At 42.0% G+C, this 24,177-nt stretch overlaps 1 protein-coding gene across 2 annotated transcripts in view; it reads right to left on the bottom strand.

Annotated features, from left to right (window-relative positions):
• Positions 1 to 3,588: 3,588 nt before the first annotated feature.
• MCUB (mitochondrial calcium uniporter dominant negative subunit beta) overlaps positions 3,589 to 24,177 on the bottom strand; it is a 79,810-nt gene continuing 59,221 nt past the window's right edge. For both annotated transcript variants that reach the window (XM_075565118.1, XM_075565126.1), the window contains 5 exons: positions 20,857 to 20,961; positions 15,145 to 15,305; positions 8,809 to 9,012; positions 6,969 to 7,085; positions 3,589 to 3,801 (listed from right to left, as the gene is read on the bottom strand). In XM_075565118.1, coding sequence (XP_075421233.1) covers positions 3,724 to 3,801; positions 6,969 to 7,085; positions 8,809 to 9,012; positions 15,145 to 15,305; positions 20,857 to 20,961 — 665 coding nt within the window. In that variant the 3' untranslated portion in view covers positions 3,589 to 3,723. The remainder of the gene's footprint in view (positions 3,802 to 6,968; positions 7,086 to 8,808; positions 9,013 to 15,144; positions 15,306 to 20,856; positions 20,962 to 24,177) is intronic.

Here is a 24,177-nt window from a genome sequence, read left to right on the forward strand (position 1 = left end):
CCTCATCTACTATGAACCTATCATTAACCTCACACTTCTCATTCCACATTATATCCTTAAACTCCACTCTCCTCACATACCTCCCAAATTCCGTATAACAATTCTCCCCTATTTTGCATGCCTTCCTGTAATCCTCATGTCATACAAACTTCCTCCCAAACATACACTCCACCATCACCTCTTAGACCTGTCTATCTTAAGGTTCCGGGCTGACGTGATGGGCAGGGGTTCAAGTGCCCCATCCGGCAACTCAGATTCACAAAATGCGGTCTTCTATCAGGGCAAATGGATATAATGCATCTATTAACCATGTACAGCCAGTTAAAGAACTGCTCAACCCTGCTGGTTCTGGCCATCAGACGGCATGCTATGTATCTCTAACTAATCAATCAGAACATTCAATACCGAGAGCCAGGGGGCCCCTGATTGGGTCGACCTATCAGATGGCTCGATCTGACCCACCAAGTCTCTGGGAAATCTGATGCCATATCTGTTTTCTCGTGGTGTCTTGCTCTGGTTACCCTCGGTCTATTCGGTTCTGGCTCGTCGGCTTCAGGTGCCTAAAATTTGACTCGATAGGATAAGAAAATGACCAACGCAGGAGCACACGGTTTTGTTTTGAAATTACTGCCTTCCCTAATTATGCTGTCAACGGAAATGCGACCCTTGCTGACAGAAACGTGAAAGATACATAAGTTAAGTTCCCAGCGGAACATACCTTCAATGAGCTTTCAGTGGCCATCTTGAATGAGGGCATCAGACCTTTCAGCAGTCTCTGTGGCCATCTTAAATCCATTAAAATGTGCATGAGCCTCCAGCAGCCATTTTGGACCTGAACAACAGACCTTCAATTATCTTCTGGTGGCCATCTTGGACCTTGGCCACTGATCTGGTAAATTTCAGAGGAGCCTTACAGTTTGATGTCAGCACTTTTCTTTGTCCCACAACTCTATATGTGCTTTGATGGCCAGAAATATGAAGCCTTTCTAAAGGTGATTACCATGTGCTCTTGAAACATCTGGGAGTATGCATATTTTGTGCCTCTAAAATATTAGAATGAATGTTGTGGCAAATCTTATATAATTGTTTACAATTACTATTGCAGGGTTGCAAAGCCAACGGTTGGCATTCTTTTTCCTTATTATAATCCATTGCCCACCTCCAATATTAGAGACGTGAAAATAGGGACACTTTAGTTGCTCTGTCAACGTGGGATTCAGGAAGCTTAAAAACGAGCACCTATCATACATAGAACATGCAATGTATTATATGTAAAGATCAGTTCATAAAATGTTTTAATTATCTTTGGATTTTAAAATATGAATATAAAATAGTAATGATAACTTTCCTTTAACACAGATTTTTTTTTGATTTTAAAAAAAATCAAAATCAGGCATGGATATTCAAGCTGTTGAAGGTTCTGCGCTTCAACCAATACTCTCACACAGAAGTAGAGTACGTACACCTGGTTTTAATGGGTATAGGACTTACAAAATAGGTAGCCGGATGGTATGCCTTTTTGGTTTCTGTGAAGCTCCGTTGCAAATATGCATCTTTCAAAAGTAAACATGCAGTTAGAAAGGTAGCTGTATTTTGACTTATTAAAGTATTGAATTTATTAAACATTGGATAAAGCTTTTGCTAAACAATATTTATTTAAAGCTTTACACAACTTATGTTCTGGAAAAAAAAATTAAATATGGTTTTCTAAACCGATGCTGCTCTGTTTACCCTGCATGCCTCCCCAACCACATGTGATGTGTCATCGGGGAGGGGGTCCGTGGGTCTATGTTGAGTGAGGGGGCGGGGGTACACTGCCTCAACTTGGTGATCATAATTAAAACAAAGATGGTATAATTACTATTATAGGCAAACACATTTACTGTCAGGGTAGGGCAATAACTGGCCATCAATGCCCTGTGTGGGTTAAAGGCACAAGGTGAATGGACATGTAAAGCCTTGTCCTTCAGGTATTAAATAGTGCACAACATAACCTGCACATTGCATCAGTGCCGTATTCTTGTGCTACATTCTGTCTGTGCTCACTACTAGAACATACATGTGGTGTAAGGTTTGTAGGGAAAGCGTTCTTAGTTCTTACAGATGAAATTTATATATAATATTCTTGTTCAATTGCAACTTGCCGTGCATTTTCAGTTATATAAAATATGTTTATATACTATCCCATTCTACGCTATGAAATGTTATCTTCCCTGTGTTTTTCATAACTTTATAGCATTATTTGCATTTACACTAATGAGATGGTAAATATTTTGCTCATCATCTTCGTCTTGGAGATTCCAGAAGAGCATTAGACATTCTGCTTATGTTTACAAAAATATTTAATGTACTGTACCACACAGGTTCTCAACCTGAAGCCATTATTTGCACAGCCAGAATTAAAATAAGGTTGCCCAGACCAATGCTGGGCAAATCTGCTGTTGCACGAGAATTATGAAGGTTTATCAGTAGTTATACAAGGCTGGTTTTAGCATAGCATATCTATATATGCCTTTACAACACTTAACAAGAATTATTGAATGGAATAGAGCACGGTGCGCAAACTTTTCCCCCCTGCAAGCTCCCCCCCCCCCCTCCCCCTACCTTGTCTCCGGCATTCTGACGCCACGTTGCCATGGTAACAACGCCACGGACCCGCACCAGAAGCCGCCGGAGCCACGGTAAGGGAAGTTACAGAGGCCTTCGCCGCTCCCCCGGCATTTAATTTAAATGCCTTCGGAAAGAGCGCGGGGCCTCTGTAACCACCGTGCCCCCACAGCAAATCTTGCGCACCCCTGGATTAGAGACTAAACATTTCTGGAAGCAAAAATATTCCAAGAATAAAGTAGTGCACGTTAGAAATGTGGAAATATTGGGGGGGGGAGAGGGGGAAGAAACTGGAGGTGATCATTATGCAGTGCTGGTGAAAGACGCATTACCCCAAGTGTATAATGTGTATGCTGAGAAGTACCCACTGAGCCTTGTAATGTTTTAGTAGCACTGTAAAACAACCTCGCTGGTCTTGTCTAGCTTTTCAGTTTCATTTAATCTTGTTATTAAGCCCTTCAGTGTCCTTTAGACGTACAGCATTCGTTATGAATAGTGGCTCCCTGGGGGCCCTTATGGCGTATGCTTTACGTCATGGGTTTTTGCTAGTTTTCTAGGGGGAGGAGGGTTCGCAATTAACATTCTTGTGCTGCAAACTAGAAACGGAAGGGTGCAAGGGGGTTGAACCCTTTCCTCTCATGGACGTTCCCCTTCTGTTTCTAACAGAGCAGGAAGTGATTGCATGAGCACTCGCTAATGCCAGAGGTTCCCCGGCCATGAACAAGATCAGGTGTCTGAAGGGTCAACAGTTATTTATATTGATGTACAACCTGCAATCCAAACAGGATCACGTGAACTTCACAGTCCTACAGCCACCTGTGAGGTAATAAATTGGACAGCGCATCATTCTACATTCCAGCCTCCAATGGTCAGAACACCTGGGGCTGTACTAAAACCACAACCAATGACTACCCACATTTAGAAGGGAAACCGTTACTAACATTGCTAGTTCACGGGTGACCTAAAAATAAAATGAAGTGCTTCAACTTTTCTAAATGATTTATTGCAATTGTTGAAAGTAGTGGTCAAAAGTATCCAGTTAATCTTTCAAAACTAATCTTTAACACAAAAAAAAATATGAGTTTAGCAAAGTAAAAAAAAAATATATATCCTTGATTATTCTCTCTCATTTAGCTGCTCAACAGGGATCCCCAGTTGCAGAGGAGTTTGCAGACGTCTCAGGTTCTCTTCGGTCTAGAAAAGAGAGAAAAAGTTTGTATTAAACATTGTGTTGGCTTTGCTGTAGTTTAACCAAACCGATGTTATTACTCACAGCCTGAAGTAAAGTGACTAGCAGTTGTTAAGGAAAACAGTTGTGTCTTACTCACAATCAGAAAAACATTGCCCCCATTAGAGCTGAAGTGCCTTTGTTTGTTTTGGTCAGCTCTCCCCGTCCCCTCTCCACGAGATTATTCAAAATCTTGTCGCACACGCGAACAGAGAGGGGCTGACCGATACTAGCTCGTGGAGGAAAGGGGGCAAGGCTTAAATATCCTGTGTCCCGGCCAGTGGCAAACTAATTGTCTCTTTTTCCCACCTTCCCATCCCTTGAAATACCTTATAATAACTATTTATATAGCACTTTCTCCCAATGGGACTCAAAGCACTTCACAGTTACAAAAAATGGAAAAGAAGATAACTTTAAGGTTATAAGAGAGACCAAACACACGGAAAGATACGATACAGGATGGGACGGTATTGTACTAAATGCCGACAGGTTGCGGTTCATTAATTAAATGCCTGTGTAAACAGGTTGAGCCTGTTTTTATAGATTTGCAGAGACGGGGCTTCTCAAACTGTACGAGGCAGATTGTTTCAAACAGTGGGGGCAACGTGGCTAAAAGCTCCGGACCGAAAGGAAGTCCCGGGGATTCTGGGAACTGTCACGTAGAGCACTCCTGTGAGCAAGTGACCTGTATATGGGACACGGGTTAATACACATAGCTATCTAGCTGAATCACTATTCTCCACGCATGGACCCTCAAATAATATCTCCCCTCAATCCATCCCAATATACCATCTGTCACGAACAGCGCACTTGTGAGCACGTGACATATGCAACCAGGGTTAATGCATAGCCAACTCACTGCCCCACCTTTCTCATCCGCAATGCAGTTCAAATGAGTTGGTATTTATCCTTACTTTGTTACAATATACCTTATGTTATGTCTAACTAGATCTCTAAGTTTCTATCACCGGGTCCATCGTCACAGCTCAGGCGGAACCGTCATGCCAGCCAGCTTCAGGGTGCCGGAAAATGCTAAGACGTAGGGCACCAAGGTATGTGGTGGGGCCCTTGGTAAAATCCCCAAGAGAGGAGATTGGGCAGGTCAGAGGCGCTGACTTTTGCAGCCTTGGCTGTACCCTGTCTAAGCCTTAGGAAGCTAGGCGACAACTTATGCAGTTTGGCCCCGGCAGCAAAAATGGGGGACTGAGCGTGGAGCATTGCAGGATTCTGCATATCTGTGCATCGTTCTTTAGTTTTATTTACTGTGCCTGAGAATCTGCTAGGCCAGTGTGCACCCCTGCCTGCTCTCCTCTGCACCTCGCACCCCCCCCTACTCAGCCCCGCAGCAGGTTACCATGACGATGCATCGCTGGAAGGAAAGCGTGTTATAGAGACCTAGTGCGGACCCCAGGCATTTAATTTAAATGCCTGGGGGTAGAGTGCAGGACCTCTATAACTGGCCCCCCTCTCCCCGCAGTTTGCGCATCCCTATGCTAGGACACAGCTCTCCGGCTGACAATATGTAACCAGATGTAAAAAAAAAAAAAAGCAACTACACTGGCGACACACTTTATTCGAGCTCGGCTAGTCCTACGATTTCGGGTATACCCGGGTGTATTGAGGTTTGTGACTGTTTTCTGCCCGAGTGCATTGGGTTATTTTCCAGGCAGGGATTGAAGCATTTTATTCCCGCTGGCTGCAATACTGCACAGTATATATATATATATATATATATATATACACTGCATTACAATTCATGAATTTATGCCATCTGGTAGACACGCGAAGCATTGCAGCCTATTAAATCCTAATCATTATCATTTAACAGATCAGCCGCCCGTCAGCCAGGCATGAACCCAGGCTGGGAAGGCAAACGCAACGGGGCTTGTCAGAGGTGAGGAGCGGCGCATTCCAGGTATCTGCCAGGTACATACTGGGTATTTGCTCGAATAAAGTGTGTCGGTGCAGTAGTGTCTAACATTAGACACAACTGAGCAAAAAACTGTGCAGTGTTAAAATACACTTCCATTTAGCTATATATTAATTTCTTGAGCTAAACCAATATAAAAGAAAGTGCATGTTTACCTGTATTACGCTTGTAATATTGTGCGCGCTGCTGCTTGCGCACGGTGTTTCTTTTGTAGAGGGTTAAGCGGTGACGTGTGTGGCTAGGGGGCGTGGCTATGATGTCACAGCGCTAGGCCGAACTCTTATTAGTTCATAGCGTAGAGGTGACAGCGCGAAAATACAATTCTCTGGTATTTTTTCTGGTCTGCCGTGCCACCGCTCACGGCCGTGTGCGCGTCCCAAGTATACAAACGTCCGGCTAACACAGCCAATTATAATTGACGCACGCACGCGCACTTTATTACAGTCCTTACGCAAAGAGACTCTTCAATGTTATAGCTTCCTAACAGGTAGGAGTTAATACTATAGGGTTAACCCAGCTAGTAATAATTTTGCATACTAGTTTCCTTTTTTGTATCAAGTGCAGCCAGAAAGAAATGCAGATCCAGCGGGGCCCAGAAAGAAAGTAAAAAATGGCAGAAAGGCCCCGATTCACACCACTCTAGTAAGCCTGCGCACTTCTTTAAAGAAGCAGTTTATTCTGTATTTTTTTTTTTTTACATTTTAACGTATATACGAAGCGGGGGTCCCGAAGCTGCAGTGCAATTTTCAGCTCCCGGGACACCCCGCTTCCTGACATACTGACCGGGGAGGGGGCCACATGTAGCATCCCCTCCATGGGAAACAAAATGGAGATTTAAATCTCCCGCTGCTACGTTATTAGTCACGGCTTCCTATCGGTCCACGTGATGCAGGGTTTTTAATCCTCCATGAATTAGCGGTGGCACATTCACAGGGAAAAATTTTGGGAAGCAGGGGGTCCCCGTAGCCGAAATGAACATGGTTGAGCCACGGAGACCCCCCCAGCTCCGTATACATGTCAAAAAAGTGGGGTACCTACTCAAAGAATATCCATGCTCAACACGATTAAGTGAATCTAGGCCAAGAATTGTCTTGCAAAAGGTCACACAGACATGTGAATGGTCTCCATGTTCACAGAGTAGTATGGTCTATAGCAGAAGATTATTTCCTAGCTTTAATGGAGCTTTTCCTCCTAGGTCAGTACCTCTGCAAACTCTTCTCTCAACTTATTGTACTTCTCCACATCAAAGCGCTGACTCTTAGCTCTTTTGTAGAAGTGTTGCAGGAACTGCCGGTCCTTGATACCGGGATAAACATAATCCTGCAATAGAAAAAATACAAACATTTCATTGGCTTCATCAACAACTTTTAGCTACTACTGAACCATTTAAAAAAATAAACACTGTGGAACGTACGTACGCACGCACGCACGCACGCACGTGGGCACACACACACACACACACACACACACACACACACAATTTTAGTAATAAAAAATATATATAGTAAAAAAGAATGATGGTGTCATGAAAGGTTATCTGCAAATACCATTTTGTGTGTGGAAACCCTGAAAACCTCACACTGAATCCTGAGAATCTAAGAAGCACATGTTGAAAAACACTGTATAAAAAAAGCAGAAATATTTAGAGAAAAGCAGATTGTAGGCAGTCTTGTAATTTATTTTTATTTTTTTCACGTTTTAAATTCCTGCGCAGTTTTTTTTTCTTTCTTCTTTTTTTGTCAATCCACTGAAATTTGTATGACATTTATTTGTAATATCCTAGCAGCATGTTTGGTCAATATAAACAGATTTACTTAAAATAGAAAAAACAAACAGCGCACTGAGGATTAGTGTATAAAAAATATATAATAAAAATAATACAGTTAAAAAGAAGGTAGAATACAAGGTACAAAGTACAAATACAAATAGTTAATAATAAAAATAAACATAATAGCTATGAAAGCATATACCACAATGATACAACATAAGACATAAAAACAAACTTACAATGTTAAGTAGACAGCGTGATGGTCTGATACTAAGGGGACTAGCCCACAGGATAAAAAATCTCCGGAGATCGATCACCGTCGGCAGATGTAAACTGCTCTCCCAAAGATCCCGTCTCCCACTGCTACCGGGTATGCATAACCTTTGCGTGACCTCAACGCATTTCGCATGCTGGTGCTTTCTCAGAGTGTCACGTACAAAGGTTACGTCTACGCTATATTATACCCCTCTCATCCTATCAATGAGATCGTAACCCATAAGGTTATCTGCTGCTCCAATTTGGAGACAGTAAGGACTGTTCCCTATTGAACACCATTTATTTATGTTCCAATATAGCCTTTTTTTAGTTCCTGATTACCTGGGTACCCCGTCTCTTTTTTTATTGAAATCGTGGATATCGTGGTGCTCTGAAACTTTCTGCACTACCACTTATACTGTATCTAAACTAGGAGAGGAGAAGGAGTGGCTCAGTGAGTAAAGACACTGACTGGCACTGAGTTTGAACCTGGTTGAATTCCCTGTGTCGGCTCCTTGTGACCTTGGGCAAGTCACTTTATCTCCCTGTGCCTCGGGCACCAAAACATAGATTGTAAGCTCCACAGGGCAGGGCCCTGTGCCTGCAAAATGTCTCTGTAAAGCGCTACGTAAAACTAGCAGCGCTATACAAGAACATGCTAGTATTATTATTATTATAAAATGACTTTGCAAAAAGCTTGTGGCCCTTCTACTCCCCCCATGTTTTCTGACCTGGCCCCTTTTGAGAACTTTTTCATTCAGTTTAACCATATTCTGTGTCCGGTTCCTACGCTAACATAATGCATGCCTGGCAAAATGATACGAGTGAGATAAAAACTGGAGAGGAAACTAGGGAAACAAATAAGGTACTTATTGGGCAGACAGAGAGAAAAGGTAACGTGTGAATAATACACATCGTCTAACTGTCCACTGGATGCATGAAAAAACAACAGAAAAACTAACCAATTAAGATGCCCCATGGGTGGTTTTACAAGAGCTTCTAAAAATCAAGCTGACTCACCTCTTTGGTTAGAACAAAGTAAGCATAGAAAGCTATGGCACTTCCATACGTAATGAAATAGGTAACGGGCTCCATGATGTCCCAAGAGTAAACCCACCACGTGAGCCAGGCCAAGGCACCACCCTGTGTAGACATCAGTGCTAGTCCAACCCACATGAGACGTGTGGTCTTCGCATGTGCGGATTTCATGATCCCGGTTTTCATCTAGGGGGAATAAAGGTATCGGCAGCTAGTTACATAACCAAGTCTCCATGTAAATAACAATTGAAGAAATAGGATGAACTTTTTCTGATTTTTAATGTAGATATATTTAAAGAACAAGAGAATGTCACTATAAATGTGGGTTAATAATAATGTGAAATCTCCAGAAAGCTATATATAATAATCACTTGTTTGGGTCTCTCTTCAGTGTTTTAATCAATTTTAAAATTGTTAATACATTTTTTTTTTTTACATTTAGAACTTAAATGTTATTGATTTTCTGCACACACAGCACATAATACATAATACATAGCATTTCCATTCTTTCATTCCGTAGAAAACGTAATGGCTTTAAACATTTCCTTTGGTACAGACTAAACATAAAAAAGGGGGGAAAGATGGGAAAGGAGGGGGATGGGGGGGGGGGGAGGGGGAGTGCCACGCTAGTCTTTCTTTTGTTATGATGTTTGTTTTATTCTGGTCTCAACAGTCTCCTTTTGGATAGTCCTGGTCAGATGAAGTGATCTCTCTCTAAATTCAGTTCTATGACTACCACGTCCATTTCATGAAACGTCATTTTAATGATAAATAAGGGATTTGATCAACAGAGTTACATAGTAGATGAGGTTGAAAAAAGACTTCCGTCCATCAAGTTCAACCTATGCTAAATTTAGACAACAGATATCCTATATCTATACTTATTGATCCAGAGGAAGGCAAACAAAAAACCCCATTAAGGGGAAAAATTAATTCCTTCCTGACTCCAAGAATTGGCAATCGGATTAATCCCTGGATCAACATCCTTCCCATGTATACTTATTTGGTATATCCCTGTATACCTTTCCCATCTAAAAAGATGTCCAACCTTTTTTTTTGAACAAATCTATTGTATCTGCCATCACAGTCTCCATGGGTAATGAATTCCACATTTTAATTGCCCTTACTGTAAAGAACCCTTTCCTTTGTTGCTGGTGAAATTTCCTTTCCTCCAACCTTAAGGGATGGCCCCGAGTCCTTTGTACTGCCCATGGGATGAATAGTTCTTTTGAAAGCTCCTTGTATTGTCCCTGAATATATTTGTATAAGTTATCATATCCCCTCTTAGACACCTCTTTTCTAATGTAAATAAATCTAATTTAGCTAGCCTCTCCTCATAACTTAGAATGTCCATCCCCTTTATTAATTTGGTGGCTCTTCTCTGCACTCTCTCTAGTTCCATAATGTCTTTTTTTAGGATTGGTGCCCAAAATTGTACTCCCCATTCAAGGTGTGGTCTTACTAATGCTTTGTAAATGGGCATAATTATGTTTACTTCCCTTCCATCCATTGTCCGTTTGATGCAAGATAAGATCTTGTTTGCCTTTGCAGCTACTGCATGACATTGGGCACTATTGCTAAGCCTGCTTCTACAAGCACTCCTAAATCCTTCTCCATCAAGGATTCCCCCAATATATCTCCATTTAATTTGTAAGTCGCCTTTTTATTCTTGTATCCCAAATGCATAACCTTACATTTATCTGTATTAAACCTCATCTGCCATTTACCTGCCCACGTTTCCAGTCTCTCCAAGTCCTTCTGAAGAGAAATTACATCCTGCTCTGAGTCTATTACCTTACACAATTTAGTAACATCAGCAAAGATGGAGCTCTGTATCCCAGTACCGATCCCTGAGGTACTCCACTCACGACTTTAGCCCAACCTGAAAAAGTTCCATTTATGACATCCCTCTGTTGTCTGTCCTTTAACCAGTTTTCAATCCAGGTGCATATATTATTACTGAGTCCAATTTTCTTTATTTTGTACACCAACCTCTTGTGTGAAACCGTATCAAAAGCCTTTGCAAAATCTAAGTAGACCACATCAACTGCATTACCCTGGTCTAAATTCCTACTTACCTCCTCAAAGAAACAAATAAGGTTAGTTTGGCAAGATCTATCCTTCATAAATCCATGCTGACTATTACTAATAATTTTGTTTTCCATTAGGTATTCCTGAATATTATCCCGTATTAAACCTTCAAGTAGTTTCCCTACTATTGAAGTCAGGCTTACAGGTCTGTAATTTCCCGGTTGTGATCTAGCTCCCTTTTTAAATATAGGCACCACATCTGCTTTACGCCAATCTTGTGGTACTGAGCCTGTGGAAATGGAATCCTTGAATATTAAATATAATGGTTTTGCTATTACTGAGCTTAACTCCTTGAGAACTCTTGGATGTATGCCATTGGGGCCAGGTGCCTTATTAATTTTAATTTTTTCAAGTCGCTTGTGAACTTCTTCCTCAGTTAACCAATTGTTCATTAATATGGAGGTTGTGGCTTCCTCCTGTGGCGCTACTATTGAACTTGATTCTTCCCTGGTAAACACAGAGGCAAAGAATTTGTTTAATACCTCAGCTTTTTCCTTATCTCCAATAATCTGCCTACCCATCTCACACTGAAAGGGTCCTATATTTTCTTTTCTCATTTTTTTTGTTATTAAGGTACTTAAAGAACTTTTTAGGGTTGACCTTATTTTCTATTGCAATCCTTTTTTCATTATCCATTTTTGGTAATTTGATTGCACTTTTGCAATTTTTTTTACATTCCTTATAATTGTGATACGATGTCTCTGTCCCTTCTGACAAAGAATCTAAACGCCTTCCTCTTCTTGTCCATTTCCTCCCCTACCTGTTTATTTAGCCACATTGGTTTTGACTTATTTCTTTCATACTTATTACCCATGGGTATACACTGATAAGTGTGCTTTTCTAACAATGTTTTAAAGACTGCCCATTTATCTTCTACATTTTTCCCTGCAAAAACATCATCCCATTGTATTACTACTAGATTAGACCTCAGTTTATTAAAATCTGCCTTTCCAAAGTTGAAGGTCTTTGTTGAACCCAAGTAATCTGTTTTTTGATAATTTATTTCAAATGAGACCATGTTATGATCACTGTTACCCAAATGTTCCAGGACTTGAATATTTGTTATTACTTCTACATTGTTTGATATGACCAAATCCAGAACTGCCCCTCCCCTGGTTGGTTCCTCAATAATTTGGGTCATATAATTGTCTTTAAGCACCCACAAAAACCTGTTCTCTTTTGTTGTAATGCTAATCTCATTGCCCCAGTCTATGTCTGGACAATTAAAATCCCCCATTATGCAAACATGACCCAGTTTTGATGCCTTCTCCATTTGCAAAAGTATTTTAGCTTCCTCAATCTCACAGATATTTGGTGGTTTATAGCATATTCCCACAAACATTTTCTTTATACTGTTACCTCCACTGCTAATTTCTATCCACAAAGTCTCTACATTTTCATCATTCCCTTCATAGACATCATCCCTTATAATAGGTTTTAGATCCGGTTTAACATATAAACATACTCCACCTCCCCTTCTATTTGTTCGATCCTTCCGAAAAAGAGAATAACCCTCTAAATTAACTGTCCAGTCATGAGTTTCATCCCACCATGTTTCAGTAATGCCTATGATATCATACTGCTCCCTTGCAGCTATTAATTAAAGCTCCCCCATTTTATCTGTCAGGCTTCTTGCATTAGCAAGCATGCATTTAAGTTTTTTTTTTTCAGCCTGTACTATTATCTTATCTGCTCCTTCCTTTCTGAGCCCACTTTGTTTAGTCTTTAGAAGTTTTCTAGTATTATCTGTATTTACTATGGGTGTCTCACTGCCTGTCAAACTCGCACTTGCCCCCATTCTACCTCCATACCACCTTGTATCATCTATTTCATTTAGTTCATTATCTGTTTCATTCCCCTCCCCCCTCCATCCTAGTTTAAAATCTCCTCCAACCTTTTTAGCATTCTCCCCCCTAGCATTATATGTTATAAATAAAATAAATATGGTATAGCAACACACACACACACACACACACACACACACACACACACACACACACACACACACACACACACACAGACAAGGGATCAATGGGTTTACAATGTCTGCTCAGTCGTGAATTACGGTGCATGTAATTGCATCTAAAGTTTCTGGTGTTCAGTTTAAACTGTTTGACTTTCAGATTAAGATATAAAATAAGGAGAGATAATAATTGCAGCTTTTAAAAAATGTGGTTGTGCATACTGTACATCACACACATACTGTACATCACACACATACTGTACATTCTGGGTCAGAAGAATGTTATCCTTCACACTTTAAAGGACAACCAATTACTCTCTGTATAAATACACATACAATTTTATAGATTTAAATTTGTGTTTTGCTTACTATAAACATTGTACAGCCAAAAACTAATGCTAACACATACTATAACTAAGGGTGGTCACTTTCACTGGTGTTTTGGTCATGATTTTGGTTCTTTAAAAAATAAATGTAGCGTTCTGCTTAACTTTTCTTTTCTAAAATGTTATCAAACTTTTTGTAAAGTTGAACTTTTCCCAAGTTTGCTCTGATCCTTAAAATTCGACTAAGTTTGAATCGAACGCTGCATTCTGGGACAGCTGGACTCGGAGTTTCAATCGGAACACCAAATCTGACGAAATTCAGATTTCAGGCCTGTAAATGTGTCCATATTTTTTTTTATAACTTGAATTTGATTGGTTTTTAGTGCAGTACAAAGATAAAGCATACATCCATTGTTTCTTTTAAACACCAATGCCAAAAAAGTCAAGTACAAAGAAAATCAAAATACAAATCAAGAAAGGAGAGGGAAGGAGGAGAGGGAAGGAGGAGAGGGGAGGAGGGAGAGGGGAGGAGGGAGAGGGGAGGAGGGAGGAGGTAGAGGTGGGTCTGTTCCTCTGCCTAAGGTCTCCATTCTGTGAGTCCGTCTCAGATGAAATCGGGTTCGGGAACGGGTAGTCACTGAGCCTCTGGTCTCTGTAAGACCTTCCCTTTCTCATACTTACGGGAGACTTTGAATCCCTAAGAGTCTTAGACTGGTCACTACGGTTAAACGAGAAAGCATCTGAGAACTATCAAAGCCATATTGTGGATTTCTCTACCTCTGGGATGTCCTGTCTGGGCCAACCAAGGCGTCCAGACTTTTAGAAAATTTACACCAGTGTTATTAATGAGACTTGTCAATTTTTCTATCTGGCACACAAACCATATTCTGTTCCGAATCTTGCGTATTGAAGGAAATTCGTTCTGTTTCCATAATGCTGTGATCTCACACCTCGTTGTTGTTGCGAAACAGGCAACTAGTTTAAGTTCAACTTTGGCTAGGCCCGGTGATGGTCCATTTAAAAGGAAGAGCCACGGGTCCATTGGAATTGTGAGGTCAAAAACCCTCTGCAGCCAATCTCTGATTTTTTCCCAGTCCATCTTTAACCATGCACACACAAAACATTAACTACCATTAAGGAAGTAAATATAAAAACTTCACTCTAAAATAGCATTTCCAATCGTTCTGTAGAGTGCGTCGGCTCTGAACAAACTAGCTATTAGAAAAAGACAGGTTAGGTTCTCATAATTATAACATACATCTTTTCTTATTTGTCTGAAACTTGTCTATTGCATTTGTAAAATCTACTGTTCTTACTGTACAAATGAACAAATGGTCAAAACTGAACATGAAGGAGCCCAACGCTCAGCATAAAATAGATACCCCTATTGGGCTTAGTGGGTGCATCTAAGGGAAATTGAAGAGCAATTTAGGGAAGGAAGAAGAAAGTCCCTTAATCAATGCACAACCACTGAGGAGTCTCATAATAGGCTGTCAGATATAGATGCAATGGGCTAGCCATTATATAGCCATTGCAGCTATATCTGATAGCCTATTATGAGACTCCTCAGTGTTTGTGCATTAAGGGACTTTCTTCTTCTACCCCTCGGTGGGTTTCCATTCCTAAGTGTACAAATGGACCACCTGAAAAACTTTTGAATATCAAAGTGAAAGGGGATTTATCAGGTTATTCTTGTATTCTGCTACCTTTAAAGAGCCGTCTCTCTCATGAGAAGCAGCATTACATTGTATATTTATTAACACATACTGTATGTCATACATCTTGGTTGTCTTATTAAGGTCTTGTTCTCTTTGTACAGTAGTGTATAATTGTGCACATCCTGTTTATTATTGGGATTATTTCACCCACTTTAACAAATAATTAAAACGCGTGCGCCTCTGTAATCACTGGTAGGCGTTGGGAGACCAGTTTCCTGACCTGCTCCAGTGGCTGCAGCTGTTCTTTCAGGGTATCGAGCTTCTGCAGGAGCTCCTGTTCTTTCTTCAGCTGATGCTCTTCCAAGTGCAGAGCTGCATACAGACTATGAACCAAGGATTTGATTTCATCCATTTCGTCGGCATTCTCAAGGTGAGGTGCCACTAAAAAGAAAGCCCAAGATGATAAAAGGAGTGAATACAAAAAGGAAGATAGAAAACAATGCTGTATTTAGTACAGAACAGATTAAGACTATTCCTGAGCTTGTTTCATTTAGTTTACCTTCCCCTGTTCTAGATTTGCCACTTAATTCAGAGGCAACATTTAGAACAGAAGTAGTGTACCTCCCCCAGGTACCGCACATAGCAAACACTCATAAGCGGGATATAGTAGGACCCAGGCTAATATCAGGTCTCTTTCGTCTCTGCTCCTCCTCCCTCCTTATAGTGCTGAGAAGTCAGTGAGCAGAGCTGAGAAGAGCAGTCAGCACAGGTAGCATGCACGGGTCTAGGGGAAAGAGGGTCATTCAAAAAGAGGGAGACATGAGGGGGAAAAGGAGAGAATGAGAAAAGAAATGAGACACACATATGGGCAAAGGAGAGAGAGACTGATGTGAGCGGGCAAAAGAGAAAGACACATGGGTCAGCTAAAGAAGGAGAGAGGGACTGTTCATTCCCACACCAAAGATGGTTAGTTCAGCCTTACCATTTGACCATTTCAGGAAACTAGTTCTCTGCAGCGGGCAGCAACATTAGTAGTGACCGACTGGGCTAGCATGATGTGTGTACGTAGTCACTCCCTGCTGCTTAAGGCTGCGGTCCCAGTTAGCACTGTGGCACGCGTGCCCGGCGGGGGGATGGGGGGGCGGTGCGTGCACAGCGCTAACCGCGATCTGTGGTCCTCCAGGGAGAGAGATTGTGGCGGGAGGGGGCGTGGTGGGAGTTTTGCGGGGGCGTGGCCATGACCTCACGCGGCTGGTTCGCCCTCATTGGGTGAACCGCCGGCGGGGGCATGGCCACGCCTCCGTCGCATGATCTAAACTCAATTTCATTGAGTTAAAAAAAACCTGTCAGTACGGCGCGGCTGCACCTTCAGGGGGAAGGTGAATACTGGGCCCAGCCCCATTGAGGGGCGGTGCTTACACGCACACGCAGTTAGTGGGACCGAATCCTAAGAGGGCGTTCAGATTCCGCTACTACAATTGCTGGTCTTTACACTGTACCAGTTTGTGTACACAAGTGGGGACTTGCACCGTGTACATAGTAGATGAGGTGGAAAAAAAGACATGTGTCCAAGTTAAACCTATGCTAAATTTAGACAATAGATACTTTATCCTGTATCTATACTTCCTTATTGATCCAGAGGAAGGCAAACAGAAAACCCCACTGACCTATCATCCAATGATATCTCATAAGCGGGGAAATAAATTCCTTCCTGACTCCAAGAATTGGTAGATTACTCTCTGGATCAACATTCTTCTCATGAGTACTTATTTGGTATATACCTGAATACTTTTCCTTTCTAAAAAGGTGTCCAACCTTTATTTGAACAAATCTATTGCATCAGCCCTCACAGTCTCCATGGGTAATAAATTCCACATTTTAACTGCCCTTACTGTAAAGAACCCTTTCCTTTGTTGCAAGTGAAATCTCCTTTCCTCCACCCTTAAGGGATGTCCCCGAGTCCTTAGTACTGCCCTTGGGATGAATAGTTCTTTTGAAAACTCCTTGTACTGTCCCCGAATATATTTGTATATAGTTATCATATCCTCTCTTAGACACCTCTTTTCTAATGTAAATAAATCTAATTTAGCTAGTCTCTCCTCATAAATTAGATTATCTAATCCCCTTTATTAATTTGGTGGCTCTTCTCTGCACTCTCTTTAGTTCCATAATGTCTTTTCTAAGGCGTGGTGCCCAAAATTGTACTACATATTCAAGGTGTGGTCTTACTAATGCTTTGTAAAGGGGCATAATTATTTTTACTTCCCTTCCATCCATTGCCCGTTTAATGCAAGATAAGATCTTGTTTGCCTTTGCAGCTACTGCATGACTTTGGCCACTATTGTTAAACCTGCTGTCTACAAGCACTCCTAAATCCTTCTCCATCAAGGATTCAATAGCAAAAATGGGGTAAGACTGTACCCCCAAGCCGATGCTCTAGATATATGATAAATGTAATATCTGTAATTAAGTCCTATGTAAGTCCAGATGTAGATGTGACGGGAGTTAAAGCCAATGATAATGCAATTAGTGTAGCCGAGTTAGAGATGAGAAAAGCAGGTATAGTAGAAGACGGAAAAATGCAGGGAGGGATCCCCGCACCGTGAGACCACACTAGCAGAATGACACCCCCCCCCCCCCCAAAACACTGACATCCAACTGATCCTGCGGTCTCACGGACACTGGAATGGAGGAAAATGGAAAGAACTCACGTTCAGGATGACCTCCGATTGAATCCCTGTTGATGCAGCCTTCAATATATTTTTTAAATGGGTTACGGACACTGTAACCCTCTTTATTATCATGATGATTTTTGTTATACATTATCATTATTTATAGGCTATTACCTTGTGTTAACATCCAGGTTACTATGTTTTTTATTGTGTTGTTTTAATGTGTCACGTTTTTTACTCAGGTGGCCTTATGTATCTGCTTCCTATGCAAATTCAGGTAGATCGTTGCTGCTGCAGGTGTATGTTACACATGGAGTAGCTGGAGGTAATTAGACATCTCCCAAAAGCAGCTACAAAGGGCTCCTTAGTTCTACCCTCAGTCACTCTTTGACAAAGTACCGTGAGGCACGAAACGCGTCAGAGTGACTGCAGGGATGTGTGTCTTTTCAATAAAACATTTTTTTTTTACGGATCTCTGTACAGCTTCCTCACAGTAGTTACGCGCACTGCTCCGCTTTTTTTTCTTTTTTGCTCCATCAAGGATTCCCCAATTTATCCCCATTTAATTTGTAAGTCGTCAGTTTATTCTTGCTTCCCAAATGCATAACCTTACATTTATCTGTATTAAACCTCATCTGCCAGTTACCTGCTCAAGTTTCCAGTCTTTCCAAGTCCTTCTGGAGAGGAATTACATCCTGCTCTGATTCTATTAACTTACACAATTTAGTATCATCAGCAAAGATGGAGACTTTGCTCTCGATGCCAACCTCAAGGTCATTAATAAACAAGTTAAAAAGCAGGGGTCCCAGTACCGATCCCTGAGGTACTCCACTCGCGAATTTAGCCCAACCTGAAAAAGTTCCATTTATGACAACCCTCTGTTGTCTGTCCTTTAACCAGTTTTCAATCCAGGTGCATATATTATTACTGAGTCCAATTTCTTTATTTTGTACACCAACCTCGTGTGGAACCGTATCAAAAGCCGTTGCAAAATCTAAGTAGACCACATCAACTGCATTACCCTGGTCTAATTTCCTACTTACCTCCTCAAAGAAACACATAAGGTTAGTTTGGCAAGATCTATCCTTCATAAATCCATGCTGACTATTACTAATAATTTTGTTTTCCATTAGGTATTCCTGAATATTATCCCGTATTAAACCTTCAAGTAGTTTCCCTACTATTGAAGTCAGGCTTACAGGTCTGTAATTTCCCGGTTGTGATCTAGCTCCCCTTTTAAATATAGGCACCACATCTGCTTTACACAAATCTTGTGGTACTGAGCCTGTGGAAATGGAGTCCTTGAATATTAAATGTAATGGTTTGGCTATTACTGAACATAACACCTTGAGAACTCTTGCAGAACATTTGATGTCCACTTGCTAATGTTCTCTTAACTTATATTATAAGAAGCCTTCAGCATCTATATAAGGGCCTGATACAGGTACCTATATATCTAAGAACATTACATAATTACCTCATCTTTGCATTCTGAGATGGTGTCTAATTTCTCTTCCAGCTGCCCTGCAAATCCTTTCTTCTTTTTATTTGTGCACTTTTGTTTGCAATCACATTAATGTTGTTTTATTAATTCATCCTACTGTGTTAGTTTCATGTTATGATAATGTAAATGTTATGTTTTATTGCCTGTGGGTGTGCTTCACAAGTGCGCCTATTCCTGGAGGAGATCTTTGACCCTTCTGTCACTGATTCTCTATTCCACTACATGAGAGAGAAGAGAGAGAAGAGAGAGAAGAGAGAGAAGAGAGAGAAGAGAGAGAGAGAGGCACGAGCGGGCGAGAGAGGGGGGCACGAGCACGCGAGAGAGGGGGGCACGAGCACGCGAGAGAGGGGGGCACGAGCACGCGAGAGAGGGGGGCACGAGCACGCGAGAGAGAGAGGGGCACGAGCACGCGAGAGAGAGAGGGGCACGAGCACGCGAGAGAGAGAGGGGCACGAGCGGGCGAGAGAGAGAGGGGCACGAGCGGGCGAGAGGGGCACGAGCGGGCGAGAGAGAGAGAGGGGCACGAGCGAGCGAGAGAGAGAGATGGGCACGAGGGGGCGAGAGAGAGAGGGGAGCGGGCGAGAGAGAGGGGCACGAGCGGGCGAGAGAGAGAGAGGGGCACGAGCGGGCGAGAGAGAGAGAGGGGCACGAGCGGGCGAGAGAGAGAGAGGGGCACGAGCGGGCGAGAGAGAGAGAGGGGCACGAGAGAGAGAGAGAGAGAGAGGGGCACGAGAGAGAGAGACGGGCCAGAGAGAGAGAGACGGGCCAGAGAGAGAGAGACGGGCCAGAGAGAGAGAGACGGGCCAGAGAGAGAGAGACAGGCCAGAGAGAGAGAGAGGCGAGTGGGCGAGAGAGAGAGACGAGCGGGCTTGAGAGACGAGCGGGCGAGAGAGAGACGAGAGGGCGAGAGAGAGAGAGAGAGACGGGCCAGAGAGAGAGAGAGAGACGGGCCAGAGAGAGAGAGACGGGCGGGCGAGAGAGAGAGACGGGCGGGCGAGAGAGAGACGGGCGGACGAGAGAGAGAGACGAGCGGGCGAGAGAGAGAGAGACGAGCGGGCGAGAGAGAGAGATGGGCGAGATAGACAAGCGGGAGAGAGAGACAAGCGGGAGAGAGAGAGAGACAAGCGGGCGAGAGAGAGAGACAAGCGGGCGAGAGAGAGAGACAAGCGGGTGAGAGAGACAAGCGGGCGAGAGAAACGAGCGAGAGAGAGAGAGGTGCAGACACAAGAGAGACACAAAAAGACAGGCAGGCAGGCAGACAGAGATGAGAATGCAAAAAGAGAGGGAGAGACATAAGCGGGGAAAGAATAGAAATATGGGGCAAGTGAGAGAAAAAACATTTGGGGGCATAGAGACATGAGGGGGAGGGGAGATTTAGGCCCCTAATCTATATCCATTAAGTCGAAATTACAAATAAATGAAACTAAAATGTTCTCCGGAACAGGCAAGCAACTTCATTGTATTGAATAGGGACCTTATTAAAAATAATTACATTTTATATTTGCACACTGGAGATTTTCACACATACTGTATTAAGCAAACCGAGGAATAAAAAAAGCTGGTGACAAAACAGAAACAGCTTTCGAAAAACGGAATGATCTGTGGAGATAGGATAATGTTACATTTTTCCATCACCAGGGGATCCCCTGAGCCGTTAGTATTGTGGTTCAGGCCTGGGGGTTCCCGCAAATGAAATACAGGTGAGATCACTGGCATATGTTACAGGGTATATAGTCGGCTCTGGTGCAGAAAAGCAACTATTAATTCAGTTGATGGCGTCAAACCCAATAGCAGTTTCCAATGCACAGTTTCTTACCTCTGGGAGGCGGCTGCACATGGTATGTTGTGTTGTTAATGACTAGATTGAAATCATTCATTAGTAAAACGTCCATCAAAGTTGTGGCAGAAAACTTTGTTCCATCTGCAGGAGAAAAATGTGTTTTACAGAGTGAACAAGTGAACTGCACAAACAGTGCAAACATCCCAGCTCACCCACTTACCCACTGATCAGTGAGCCCAATGTACATTTGCTGTATACACCTCTTAATACTGTCACTGCTTGGTGCTGCTTTCAAACATTTCATTGTGTGGCGGCAGGGGGTTAACCAGGCTCTCAAATAAAGGTTTAAGCCTGTTTGGTTACCCCTGATCCGTAATAAGGGTTTAAGAAGAGTCAGCTCAAGTCCAGTACTGGGTGATGCATAGAATGTAATGTGCGGCAAAGTATTTTATGTGTTTTTACCTTTCCAGGAGTGCCAGCGAGCAGAGATTGCTGTGGTATGAGTTTCAAGGGGGGTTTTGCGGAGAAAGTGTTGTCAGAACGTGCCTAGGTAGCCGGGGTCCAGAGTTGCTGGATACCCCAAAAATATACCCGGGAATCATGAGTGATTCCTGGATACATGGATTATGTGGTAATTGGTGCATCACCAAATAAGCTCACAAATGTATAAGTCTATTCAGAGTGAATCCAGTGTCCAGAACAACTGTATAGTTAGAGAGATAATCACCCCAGGGAGAAGTGGGGACCTAGTGGTGCCCACACAGCTACCACATAAGACAGTCCCTAGTGAAACAGCACCAACCCATGGGGTATGATACATGAACAATCCAACACTAGAAAGGTAATAATAACAGAAGGGCTAATGCCCTTTACCTGACTGTGCGTTCCGGATAGGATAGATTCTTCAGCGTGCAGTCCTCAGGAATGTAGATCAAAGCATGGAGAAGAAGGAGCACAACCATCCGCATCCAAGGGGCAGAAATGAATTTGGGCAACTCCAAATGAAATAAAAATGTAGTAATTTATTGAATCAGCTTAACAATGGGGTAGGAAAACGCACCAACGCGTTTCGTCCAGCAGGACTTTCTCAAGGTGTGGGGAGACAGATACAAACATACTATTTAACAGCAAATTTTCGCGCCAAAACCGGCCTATAGTGACGTCATCACTGCGCGTCCCGGAACTGAGTCGCATCAGTGAGGTTCCACTCGCATAGGGAAATGGGATCAGCCAACATAACATAACATTGAATGAGAAAACTTTAATCATACAAACACAAACAATAAAGAATCCATATTCCGTAACACAAAAATTAAAAATTGAGTATAAACCATCAAGGATCTATACTGCTTATATAAACCTGGTGGAACCACAAAGGATGTATCATATAACTAGAAAAAACATATGATACACCAGATACTACAAATACTAATAAACAGACATTAATGAAATGTAAAGAGTAATACCAAATCCCTCAGTCACATTAAATGTATGTTAGTTCTGGTGTATAATATCCAAATGAATGATTATCTGGATCCACTTCAGGTATAATAACCCTCTTTCCTACATAAACAAGGGAGGTATATATGTGTCTATATATAGAGAGAGAGAAACTGGACTGACCTATAAAGATCCTATAGTAAGATGTGTCCAGTTACATATTTAACAATACATAAACATATATATATAACCGTCCCATACAGAAACTGCACAAAAAAATATAAGTGAAAGAGTTAGTATTAAAATTAGAATTACAAAATAGAAACAAAGTATATATACATACTGTAGGAATGAACCAAATCTTATCCACAATAAGAATCATGGATCTCATTAAGGAATGTCCTCATCAGATCATATAATATCTATAATTCATCAGAACCTAAATGACATGGAACAAATCATATATCCTATTGTATACACAAAGAGCCTATATGAATTGGTATAAGTGAGCACATTTAGGTAAATTTGTATATACAGTATCATGACTTTTTGCCTTCTTTAAAATGTGCTCACTTATACCAATTCATATAGGCTCTTTGTGTATCCAGATAATCATTAATTTGGATATTATACACCAGAACTAACATACATTTAATGTGACTGAGGGATTTGGTATTACTCTTTACATTTCATTAATGTCTGTTTATTAGTATTTGTAGTATCATATGTTTTTTCTAGTTATATGATACATCCTTTGTGGTTCCACCAGGTTTATATAAGCAGTATACATCCCTGTTGGTTTATACTCAATTTTTCATTTTTGTGTTACGGAATATGGATTCTTTATTGTTTGTTTGTATGATTAAAGTTTATTCATTCAATGTTATGTTATGTTAGCTGATTCCATTGCCCTATACGAGTGGAACCTCACTGACGCGCAGTGAGTTGGACGCGCAGTGATGACGTCACCATAGGCCGGTTGTGGCGCGAAAATTTGCTGTTAAATAGTATGTCTGTATCTGTCTCCCCACACCTTGAGCAAGTCCTGTGGGACAAAAAGCGTTGCTGCGTTTTCCTACCCCATTGTTAAGCTGATTCAATAAATTACTACATTTTTATTTCATTTGGATTTGCCCGAATTCATTTTTGCACCTTGGATGCGGATGGCTGTGCTCCTCCTTCTTCTACATGCTTTGATTCCTGGATACATGTAGGCACATTGTCCCTGCAATACCTCCCCTTGAAAACGCTTTCGCGACTCACCACTAAGGGTTCCCCGCTTGAGCACAGACCAAAAAAGGTAAACGGGGCATAGGGATGTGAGGTGTCCCAGTCAAGGGGTCCCCTAGGTTAATGGGGATACCCAGTAAATGCCCAGGTCACCCAGAACCGGTATAGGGGTTCTGAGGTGCTCCAACCATACATATAAGGTTGTGAGGGGATTCTTAGAATCCATAATAAGTTTATGCAATAGTGTGTGGGGAATATGGCTAGTGAAAAATAAAGTGCAGCTTTTTATTCTATTTCCCATACCAGAAATACTTTGTTAAAGTGTATATTTTATTAACAAAGTGTGTTAAGTACAGATATGCTTTGTGCACAGTAAATGAGTTGGGACTTTCAGAACCAATGTTCTGACCGGGCACTTGGGCTACCAACGTGGTGCCAGTAAGTCTGACAGGACATCGGAGATGAAAGCCACAGAGGATGTCTGAGGTGTCGAGACCATTTGGGCAGGAGGGAAGAGTACCCACGTCCTGGGATGAATGGAAGTTCTCCGAATTTCCATTTGCCCCACCAGACTTGGAGTAGCCCAACACAGCATGTGGCCGAGGTGGCAACCTTGCACATGCCCTGGGCAGATTCAGCACCCCCACTTGCCCAGCTTCACAAGACCAGCATTGCTCTGATTGACTG

Source organism: Ascaphus truei, chromosome 1, assembly GCF_040206685.1.
Source record: "Ascaphus truei isolate aAscTru1 chromosome 1, aAscTru1.hap1, whole genome shotgun sequence".
NCBI lineage: Eukaryota > Metazoa > Chordata > Amphibia > Anura > Ascaphidae > Ascaphus > Ascaphus truei.